General features: G+C 33.2%; 1 protein-coding gene across 1 annotated transcript in view; it reads left to right on the top strand.

Annotated features, from left to right (window-relative positions):
• LOC107439313 (uncharacterized) overlaps positions 1-12,268 on the top strand; it is a 117,545-nt gene that overhangs the window by 85,867 nt on the left and 19,410 nt on the right. The window contains exons 9-10 of the mRNA XM_087168475.1: positions 1,701-1,772; positions 11,928-11,987. Of these exons, the coding sequence (XP_087024601.1) occupies positions 1,701-1,772; positions 11,928-11,987 (132 nt within the window). The remainder of the gene's footprint in view (positions 1-1,700; positions 1,773-11,927; positions 11,988-12,268) is intronic.

Here is a 12,268-nt window from a genome sequence, read left to right as displayed (position 1 = left end):
CTTTTAAAAGTCTGATAATTTCATTTATGCCTTCGCTCTTTTAGTCTTCCTTACACTTTGCGAATCTTAAAATTTGATACCTTAAGAAACAGCGATCAGTTATATTCTGTTTCGTAGAACGTTTATCTATCCCTGTTTGATAAAATTGTTGTAAAACCCGAAACCCTGTGTTCACCACAGCTGTTTCGCTGTTCTAAAAACGCATTTTATGAAATAAAACGTTTAGAACTGCTAAATTCTTATCCCTCTGGTTTTTTGTGTGGTTTTTTTGGCCATTTCTTTTTTTCATATTCAGTAAGTTCAGTTCGCCTTCAGTAAGTTCAGTTTGGCCAATAAGAGCCTTCTTATTCAGTTTCAATTGCAGTAATTCGTTATAATGACGATTCGTAATAGCCGGTAAAATTGTCACTGCAGCTAGTTTGTTCTATATAAGCTAATGCACTGGAATTTCTTATTTATGCATGGGAAAAGGATTAAAAATTGCAACAAAAAAAATATGTCTAAATTATACTTGCATGGGTATAATGGGTCCTCAGCAAAATAACTTGGGCATTCATTGGACCACTATTTACGAATCTGGACTCAATAAGGGTTCAAAGGACCGTTATTTTCCGATATTGACCTTAAATACAATTCTCTGATTCACCCGATATTGTACAGCCAATTTACAACCAATATCATATACTATATATAATAAATATATGAACCTGGTTGGTAGTGCACTGGACCCATGTCCAAGACGTCGTTGGTTCGATCCCTGCTGGACGAAGACTCCCCGTGTAGTAAATGGTGACTGATGCACGTTAAATCTATCGGATCCATGTTACCATAACAAATCAATCCTGTGGGGGTACTGACACAAGAGTTTCTTGTCTTCTGGATTGGTTCAAAAATACAAGGTTACGGACTTGAAACATTGGTAGTCGTAAACCCAAGATTGGTTCGGCTGTCCAACACACACACACACAAGTTTTATTTACTGCGCATAAGCTGCAAGTAAATAGAACTCATAAAATAAGTTCAAAATGTAGAAAAAACATGGAAAAATTACAGAACAATGAAAAAAGAAAAATAATAATAAAAAAAATAATAATAAAAATCCCGAAAAAAACGATATAATCTTTTCATCAGCTCACACGATTTTATCCGCAAAAAGGAGTGCTTTCTAATATTGTATCAATATAGCCAAAGCAAAATGTATCAATACAATAGTGTGAGGAGCCCTCAACTGTATTATATTGATACATTTTGCTTTGGCTATCTTGTTGCAATGTTAGAAAGCACTCCTTTTTGCGGATATAATCGTGTGAGCTGATGAAAAGATTACATGTATTAATTTTCCGGATTTTTTTTTCCTTTTTTCGGAAATTTTTATTATTATTATTTTTCCCTTTTTTCATTGTTTTGTAATTTTTCCATGTTTTCTCTACATTTTGAATTTTATGTATATATAACGTTTGTTTCTGTGTCCATCATCTCTTCAGGATCATCATAATTTCCAACAACCCTGCATTGCTATAGGATTTCGAGTCTTAAGTATACACCCTTCTCATCTTAGACTTTCTGAATCTTTTAAGTTAGACTGCCGTATATATGGGGGGGGGGGAGGGTAAACTATTAACAGAGATATTCGAATTAATCAAGCTAGATAATCTAGGTTTAACTGTGATTTAATTCGTATTTTCTTTGTTTGTTCGTAGGTGCTGATCCAAGTCTAAGGGACTATACCGGAAAGAGAGCCCTTCACTATCTCCCCAAGAACCAATCAGAGCGTAAGAAAAAGATTTCTTCTGTTGCACGAGTATCTCTTTTTAACAAGACATTGCACCATTCCCTGCCTAAGAGAACGGCAGTGGCTCCCAAAAACCGCCTCCTCTCTTCGCTTTGCTTGCCCACTTTTGTGGATAAAAACAATTGCCGCTTTTGATTGTTGCATGGCTTTTATCTTGTGTTCGGTGCATGCTTTTCTTTATTTAAATCAATTAACAAAGATGTATGCGTTTATTTATTTTTTAAGAATTATAGAGCAGGTTAGTGGAAGAATATGGACATTTTATTGAATTCGTAAAAATCGTTCTTAGAATCTTTTCCGTGAATTAACAAAGATATATGCGTTTTTTTTTTTAAACAAATATAGAGCAGCTTAGTGGAACAATATGGACATATTAGTGAATTTGTATAAATCGTTCTTAGAATCTTTTTTCTAGTGGAGTAACAAAGATATTTGCGTTTTTCTTTTAACAATTATAGAGTAGCTTAGTGGAAGAATATGGACATTTTAGTGAATTTCTAAAAAATGATCTCAGAATCTATATTTTTTTTAATGAATTAGCAAAAAAATCTGCGTTTTTTTTTTTTTTTTTTTTTTTTTTCTTTTAAACAATTGTAGAGCAGCCTAGTAGAAGAATGTGGACATTTTAGTGAATTTCTAAAAATCGATCTTAGAATCTATATTTTTTTTAGTTAATTAAAGATATTTGCGGTCCCCCCCCCCTTTAACAAGTATAGAAGTATAGAGCAGTTTAGTAGAAGAATATGCACATTTTAGTGAATTTGTACGAACCGTTCCTAGAATCAATCTTTTTTTTTTAATAGATTAACAAAGATATATGCTTTTTTTTAAAACAAGTATAGAGCAGCTTAGTGAAAGAATATGGACATTTTAGTGAATTTGTAAAAATCGTTCTCAGAATCTAACAAACAGAAATATCTTTATAAAACATATCGTTTGACTCCCCTCCCTCAAAAAAAAAAAAAAAAAAGAGAGATAGAAATGTTTTTTTTTTTTTAAACAAATATAGAGCAGCTTAGTGGAATAATATGGACATATTAGTGAATTTGTATAAATCGTTCTTAGAATCTTTTTTCTAGTGGAGTAACAAAGATATTTGCGTTCGTACGTTCCTCTCAGAAAACGCTTTTTCCCTCACTAAGTCAAATTTAATTACATTTATAGATGGCGCTGCTGGGTGAAAAACTATAAACGATTTTTTTCCCTTCAAAATAACCAGTTGGCAACAACAACATGGAGCAGATGAAATCAACAGACTCTCATGCAAGTACTTCAGTTAGAATGTTCTGATCGGTTGCAGAAAATTTTGGTTGTGCTGCGCTATCTGTTGACGAGTTTTGTTATTAATTTAGAAACTTGGTGATAATAAATAATCTGGTTTTCTCAGCAGACTTCCTTGCAAATACTTGAGTAAGAATGTTCTAATAGGTGGCAGAAAACTTTGGTTCCGCAGCGCTATCTGTCGATGAATTTTGTTATTAATTTGGGATTTTGGTGATACTAAATAACCTGGTTTTTTCAGCAAAAATCAATAAGCCATACAATTCTATCTCCTTTCATTTTTATAATTGTTGGCCATTATGTGGATCTCCGACGTATTTATAGCTAATCATTGCATGCCCTCAGGAAATGTTAGTGTTTTTATTATGTTGTTTCATTAAGTTCTTTAAATAATCTAGTGTTTTGTTGCTCATTTTTTCTCTGAATTTTATTTGCTTAAGTTGCCATATTTCATATTTTATTTGCTTAAGTTGCCATATTTCATATTTTATTTGCTTAAGTTGCCATATTTTATATTTTGTTTGCTTAACATTACTAATATTTTATATCAAAATGTGCAGTGAAAATATTGTACAGTGTTTAAAAAAAATGAAATACATATGTTACATCGTCACAGTAGTATTATGTTGTGTTAAAACATTGCTTCGGATTCAGAGTTATTTTTTTAAGGAGAATTACCGATGATAAACCGACTGACTATAAAATTTTGTTTGATTCTGAGCGTAATTATATGGTATGAAACGTCCCCTGAAAATAAATAATAAAATTCAATTTATGACCCTGAGATACGAACAGCTTTACTTATTTTATTATTTAAACAAGCATTTCGATATTAATAAAGTGAAATCGAAAGATTAATATATTTTTTCATTTTCTTCAAATACCTTGATTTAAATCGAATTCTTTTAACACAATTTTAATTTTAAAAATTGTTTAGTGTCGTCAATCATAAAGTACAGTACACTCTTGATATCTCGAAAGCTTTGTTATGTCAAAAAAATGTTTTTCCCCTTGGTATTATATATCCACCTCATGTTAATTTGATTTCCTATGTCGAAGAGTTTTTTTTTTCTCCACATCTTGTTATGTCGAATTTTTTTCCAAATAGAAATTTACTTTTTTCGGAAAAAGCACAAAGTAAGTTTTTCGTAAACCAATTATATTCTATTTAGTGCATAATTATTTTTGTCTTACTCTTAAAAATAAAATTATCATTGTTGTATGTTGTAGATTCACTGATCCCTTTAATATTTCTGTCCCTGGACCAAGTCCCAGTTAAGGGACTTCAAATAACTTTTGTCCAGATATTTTTAATAGGGGTTGATAGATCGTAGATCTTTAGTGGAATTTAGCCTTTGTTTGGATTTTTTATCTTAAGATGATTGGCTTTTAACTTTTAAGGGAGTATGATTCTTAGGGATGGCTAAAACGATTTCCTGCAGTGACGCGAAAGAATTGAGGAGGAAAAGGTTGTTTAGAACGTAGTTAAGATAGAAGTGTGTTCATAATAAAAAAGAAAAAAGCTTGGGACAAATGGCAAAAGATAAAATCCATTTTCTTGCTCTCTTAAAATGGTTTCCGATGGAACACCGAAGTCAAGCATCGCTGGCTGCGGTCAGTAAGCGGATGGGTGACCACTTTGATCAGCCTGCGAAGAGACCGAGTGTGCGCGGTATCGGTCCTCGTTAAACTGTTCGACCGTGAAGTGCTCGACTTCGCGCTCAGGTCGTCAGGCTACCGAAGCATCGAAATTGCAATGGCATGTCTTCGAATCATCCTTAGAGATGTTTCCCAGACCGTCGTCAACACCCCATTGTGCAGCTCTAGTGCGACGTAAATAAAGTAATTACCCACCTATTTTCTTAATAGTTTGTTTGAACTTTTATGACTTATTTCATAAATTTTTAGTTACTTTTTACTCCTGATATTTTAAAATTTAATAAAGAAAGTATTTTAGTTCATTTTTTTGAAATTGAATCTCATACGTAATTATTAATTTCTGCCATTAATTTAATCGATTAGTTCAACTACTTAACACATAAAACTGCAAAAAAAAATGCTACTTTTAACAAAGGAGCAAATTTTCTACCTTGAGTATAGTCTAAAGAAAGAAATTTTTGGCGGTTGAAAAAATTATAGAAAATTTTAATGACCCTATCCTTTAAAATCATTTTTTTCTTCTTCTAGATAGTTCGATTCTCATTTTACAATTGTAATTTTGAAACAAACTTAACATAAACATCAATCTACAGTGATATGATTCACAGAAAGTAGAATTAAACATCGTTTTACGCATTTAATCGTGGGAGGGGAAAAAATAGAAGCTTCTGTTGGGTGAGAGAGCGAAGGATCACACTTGGAAGTTTCTTTTTCTGTGAACTGAATAGCTGCAAAAAGCGTATAAGAAAGAACCAACTTCTCAATACAGCAATCGACAAAATGGCCCTTTCTGTCGCTTTCATTTTCCCTTTGCTTTCAACGGACCATTCAAGTTGAAAGAAAAGAAAGGGAATAAAAAAAAGAAATGTACTTACAAAAATCCCTAGCCAATCCCTGAGTTATCCGAGTAAAAACCATTCAAGTCGAGAAGGTTTTTCCCTTACTTTTTCAAGGAAAATACTCTCTTTATCCATGTCTGGAGAAGGCAGAGGGATTCCAGCAATTTTTCCCCACCCCTTGATCCAGTGTTATACAGGTCTTTAAATGCCAGTAGACTGTGCCGCACCAAAATGTTTAGCTGGATGAAATTCATGGCCCTCCAAAAAAAAAGAACGCCAAACTCTCCTTGGCGGACACAGAAAAAGCGCCATCCATCACTCGTGTGACAGATGCTTGAGGTAGTTGTTTGCATGTGAATTGGATCCTCGGCAGTTTCTTTTATTTATTCATTCTACCTGGAAAGCACCCTATTTTTTTTCCTTTTCCCACTTTCCTTCTTTCTCCCCTTTTTTTTGTTCCATGGATTTCAGTCACCAATTCTGAATTCTCTTTTGGGGTTGAGGCCGGATTTCATCCCCAGTTAATGGATTGGTTTTTTTTCCTCTGCCAACAGTGTTTAATCATTTGCCATTTTTTTCCCTGTACAGATGCTGACGTCTTCTTCAGAATCAAAGTTAAGGTTCTGTTGCGCATCTTTCTTATTAATTGATTTTATTTTTAATGACTTGAGAGCTTTTCTTCGTGCAAAACTTATTAGCTAAATCGGGTGCACGGTCTTTTTAGTCACCAGCATTGAATCTTTTATTACGTAAGTTTTATTCGGTTTTTCATTTTCAAGGAAGTTTTTATATATAAAAAAAAAATAAGAATCGATAAGAACTACAGGACTACTACTTTTTATTTCTTATACCGCCGGACACCCGATTTAACGAATTCATGGGACCGAAAATATCATTCGCTGAATTGGGGATAGTTCGTAATATCGGGGGCAAAATAAAATAAAAAATTCATTACCCTTATGGAACATTTTATTTTATAACCGTCGTTGAATAACTGACCCAATTTTTGGCTTCACGACTGCTAATGTTCAACTCCGTAGCCTTGTCATTTGTCGACTCGAAAGATTTAACGTGCATCAGTCACCATTTACTATACGGGGAGTCTTCGGCCGGCCTGGGATCGAACCCACAACCTCTTGGACATCTACCTGGTGCCCTACCAACAAGGCTATCCAGGCCCTCTTATGGAATATTCAATCATCTCTAATGATTGGGTCGGCTGTTCAACGACGGTTATAATAAATTTTAAAATTAGCCTATCTCTCTCCAGCGCCCTCTATGCTAATTTTGAAAGTAGCGCAAGACGGCAATTTGTGAAAAGGAACAGCGTTTGTGATCTGATTTTTTTTAACATTTAAAAATTTACTTCTGCGAAACATTATCTGAGCTCATAAAAATTTGCTGAAATTGAGAACTACCCCGTGATTTTAATAATTTTTATCTAAATGGAAAAATTATTCCAAATTGGTGATTTTTAAAAGTGTTTAATAACTTTCAGAATATTTAAGTTATTTGTCTGCTCTAAAGCCCGGATACTTCTTTACGGAAAGATGATATATATAGTTTGAATAAAATTATAGCTTTGCCTCAGGTGTATGGCATTTAAACTGTGGCTGTTTTTACTATCCTTGGCGAAAGAAATTCAAAAAGTACTGCTAACAAAGCTATTTGCCTCCTTAAAGCTGGGTATATAATTTAGCTGGGAGATTTCATTCTCACAGTTTGTAAATTGTAGGTTCGGTTACCTGCGAGTGCACCACTCATTTCTTTTATTTTCTCTTCCACTTGATCAGTGGTCGGAAAAACTTGGCGATTCGGTTCCCTGCCACTCATTTCTCCCATTTCCTCTAAAACACAAGGAATTTGATTAGTGATCTCAAAAACTGCATTATTTTTGTAGCTTGCTACAACTGCTTTGTTACAAATGTAGTTAACTACAACTCTTTTTTTAAAAAATTGAGTGACTACAAATTACTTTGAAATTTAGTATAAGAAAACTTATCTCTAGATAAGTGGATGGTTTTTAGAAAGATCTGAAATAGATATCGAGTAACCCTTTTGCTTTGAAAATCATTTTCACCAAGTTTCAGAATTAGTTACTAAGTTCGTCCCCAGATGACGCTGGGAAAACTAAAAAAAAAATTCCTGCTGCGTAACAGACCATAGAAATCCCTTAATTTTGTCTTCAAAATGAACCTCACTTTTTGCTACTAATATCGGTCTTTTTTTTTTAAATGTTTAATGATTTTTCCAAATCAGCATTAATAAGAATTTGTTTAACGTAATAAATAAATGAGAACGGAAATAGCATGAAATAATTTTGTTGATGATTACTATTTGTTGAAGAAGAATTGGTTGTTCGTGGGGAAACAATGCTTGAAAAAATATGAATCATTGTGGAAAATTATTATTGTCCAATTATTCCATTCTATTGAAGAATAAGTTATATATTGATTGCAAAATTCTTTTATTTTTGGAAATATAGAGCCACAAAATAAAAATGTATCATCATTCTCTTATGTACAGTGCGCACAAAAAAAAAAAAAAAAAGAAAATGATCACCCAGAATAACTTCTGGTCTAATGATCGTATTTTCACGTTCTAAAACTCAATCCTAATGGCACGAGGGGGTGACCTCAAATATGCTAATTAATAAGTGCAGACGATATTTTAAGTTACAAAATCAGATACAAAAACTTACTTTTTTTCGACCGTTTTGGATTTTTAATTCCCAAGGTGTTGGGGGTAGCCGCAATCTAGAAGACAGGATCCCAAAAGTTTGCTCAGCAGACCGCTCTAAAGTTGGAATCCCTTAAAGTTAATTTTATTTTTTGCATATTTCGCTATTCCTCGAGAACTTTGTAAGCGAATTCAAAATTTTTTCAGCAGACATTAAAATACCGAATAAATATAATAATATCAACGAATAAATTTATATCAAATCGGATGTAACAGATATTTTCGACATTCACCTATGCGGCTTCCTCTCCTCATTTTGGTTAATGTGAATTTTGCATGTTTGAGAATGGCATAAGTTCTAAAAGTTTCAAGGATGGTCTTTTTTAATTATTCTAACAGTTTTTCCTTGTCAAATCTTCCAAAACAATTGCTTCTAAATATTCTATGTTAACAATTGTTTGTTAACATAGAGCTATTCGGGAAAGAAAATTAGAAAATAAAATTATTTTTAAAAATGATAAAGATAAAAAAAAATATCGAAACTTTTAAGATATTTGTGTCATTAACCCCAATGAAATGCATCGATATTTTAATCCGAAAACAATGTACCTTTTTCATGAGAAGACACTCAGATGCAAGTCTTGTCACTAAACACTCATACACACATCTTTTTTTTTCTCTTTTTTTTTAACAATTTGAACACATACATTCTTTCATTTTCAGAGTCCACTGCACACGTTCAATCTTGCTTTGAAAAATAATCTCGATCCCAGAAAACAGTGGTTGATATAAAAGAACAGCAACATACTCTCCATTCCAGCAAAGTCATCGACCGAACCCCTTGTGATTTGAATTGTCTCTTATGTTTTATTCTACCCTCCAACCCCAAAGTTTTAAAACAAAAAAATGATTGTTATCGCTTCGCCCCTTTTCATATCACGCTAAGCCCCCTGCTATTCACGCTTTTCAATAGTATCTTTTCAACTTTTCGTCCATTCCTGGTTCGAAAAAAGAAAGTCCCTCAGGACCAAACCCTGGTCCTTTCACCATTGCTATAAAAAAAAGCAGGAGAACTCCCGAAATCCCTGGACAGTGACTTTGAAACGAGGTGTCCCCGGCAGTTTATTTGTCGGATCCATGTTTTCAAAGGCAAAAGAATTGAAGAGAAAGAAAGAAACAGAAAAACTGTTGATAAATCGTTTCTTGTTGTATGTTTCATCTTTAAGGGGTATATAGACTACAAAAGAGGCAGATATATATTTCTCTGCAGATCTACAAGAGGCGAAGTATTGTAGTATATCCAGGAACGGATCAAGGATTCTCAATGTTCCCAAGTTTTCCGATATATCAATTTTGTCTTTCGCATTTGTGCGAAGTATTTACCCGTCGAAAGAAGAAGTTTAATAATGTATTTCATTTATCTATACTTGCTTTATTCAGAGCTCTGCACTTTTAACTTCTCACATAAAAATCCTTGAGGTTCACACGCGTAATTGAAGCACGGCGCATTCAACATTTTATACAAAATATTTCTGGAACAGTTAAGTCATCCGAAAATAAAGAAAGGCAAATAGATAACAAAGCATTGCTTTCGTTTTAAATCATTGTATTTTCTGGAGGGAACATGGTACCACATAGTGGTTCCAGGTTTCTTGAGTTCTCGTAGGAAAAATTACTAACTGTAGAATCAAAAATGGCTGTATAATGGAAGATAATAAAAAAAAAAGGGAGAATATCTATTGATTCAAGTTTATGATGATGAAGTTACTAACCGTACACTCTCAGAAAAAATTGGTTCAATAATATCATGCAAATTAGTCTTAACCTTAAAGAAAGTTTTAAACCATGTTTACGTTGAACCATGACATCGTGTGATCAAGTTTGTGTGATGGTTTCAATTGCAAAATAATGGGTTTCACCTTGGCTCTAGATTCAGATAGCAGCGAATTTCCATGACTTCTAAGTCAAACTCGCACGAGAAATCATAAACAGTGTCGATGTGACGGTTTCAGTTGTAAAAGATTAGAGAATTGAATGATATGAATCGTGTTCAGATACTTAGGATTCTTAAGAAGAGTAAGGAGAAACATCAGTGTAGGATATACCCGGCAAATGTATACCAGTCAGCGGCACGGAACCTTAAAAAAAACATTGATGTAGGGCATACCGGGCAGTGGCACTTAACTAGACTTTGTATCTATTTCAAACATTTACTAAAGCGGCTATGTGATTGTTAAACCCAACACAATTCGGTCATTCACAGTACATGCTATTAATTTCTCAAAATACATCAATGCACTTAATCGTATGAATAAACAGCAAAGAATTTACTAATAAAATAAGATATAATTAAGTGAGTAAGATTGCAATGATGTGGTAAACAACACTTTATCCATTTGTAAACAAAGCCTATTTGGCGAGAAACGTCAGTGGATTGGCGAATTTGATGCTGTTTTTAAGTTTTAATCAAACCTTATAAAGTTATCGAAACATTTTATAAAATACATATATATAAAATATATACATGAGTGCCGTCATCAATTAGTCAGCGCATCTGAATGCTAATTGCAAATTATGTTTTTTGCGCATATTCAGAAGGTATTTAAAAAAAAATTTTTTTTTTTTTTTTGCTTGGTTAACCAATTATATTGAATTACTCGTCCACACGTAAACATCGAATATAATAAAAATCCAGAAAAATAACTATAGTTTAATTAACGTTTGTGAAGCTGAATATTAAAGGATTTTCTCTTAATTGCTATTTAAATCATAAATTGCAAAAGACAGTTACTTATAGAATAACACAAAAAAATTCAACGATTTAAGCAATCATCTCAGGGTAGAGTGCCCTCAACAAATTGTGGGTTTCAAACTTAAAAAGGTAGTGTCATTAAGCGTAGAATTCCTTTTTTTTTCTTGTACTTTAACTATGAATATTTACTCCGTCGTAAGTTGTCTTAACGCAGTGGATTTGAGATTTTTGTTGGTATTCATTTTACTAGGCGATACATCCAGAAATATCAATATTTTCACCGTACATCGTGTGATACGATAAGTATCCAACATACAATTTTCGACAGCTATTTTATCGTGATTACTACCGACAATGATAGTATTGCGCTTATTATCGATGCCAAGTACGATATCATCGAGAGTATTGATTAGTTTTATTTGGGTGATGAAAATCTTAAACTATTCCCGCAACGGCCCGTTGTGAGCCAGAGGGATTATGGTTGCATACAGGGAGTAATATAGGGGATCTATGGTTGCATAATTTCAAGACCAACAACACGATTGTATTAATGTGGTCAGCATTAGGCACAGGCCGCTTCTACTTCCCTGACAATCTAGTACGCATCGATCTGAAGCAGGATGACTTCAAACCGCCCCTGAGTATCGAGCCTTAGTTCTTCACAATGGCAGTAGCTTAGTGCCTTTAACCACTGAACCATCGCGGCTCGACGAAATATTGACTAATGCAGATTAGAACTATTGGGAAAATATGAGCTATCTCTCCTGATGTTTCTATACATTCCAATAGATAATTTCGTTTAATTAACGCAAATGTTACTTTAATTAACGAAATTGCTTTTTTGAAATTGAACAAAAAATTTAACTTCATTACAAATTTGTTTTGTGTGATATATTTAAAATACATGTTTCATTTTCCCTCTTAGGTTTCATAACATTGTTTCCTTCCTTGGCGTTTCCAATTCTCCTATGCGGAAAAATTGTAGGTGAGTTGAGGCACAGGCCTCTTTCGTTCTTTATTCTTTCCAGTTAACTCTTTCATCATATATGTCTCATTTTTTAAAATTTAATACTGAAATTATTTTTTACAAAATAAAATCAACAATGAATGCCAACCTGTAAACACATGTTTGAATCGAATATTACCTAATTGATATCCATTGGTATTTTAAAGTTTAGAGAAAGGTGAGTTGAAGTAAAGATCCAGTAAGTCATGAACTCTCAAATGCTGACAATAACGTTTTCAAAATATCAAAGCACTAACGAA

The sequence above is a fragment of the Parasteatoda tepidariorum genome, chromosome 7, assembly GCF_982258835.1.
Source record: "Parasteatoda tepidariorum strain Cologne lab strain chromosome 7, Ptep-v5.0, whole genome shotgun sequence".
NCBI lineage: Eukaryota > Metazoa > Arthropoda > Arachnida > Araneae > Theridiidae > Parasteatoda > Parasteatoda tepidariorum.
This window is presented reverse-complemented; position numbering and strand designations above follow the sequence as displayed.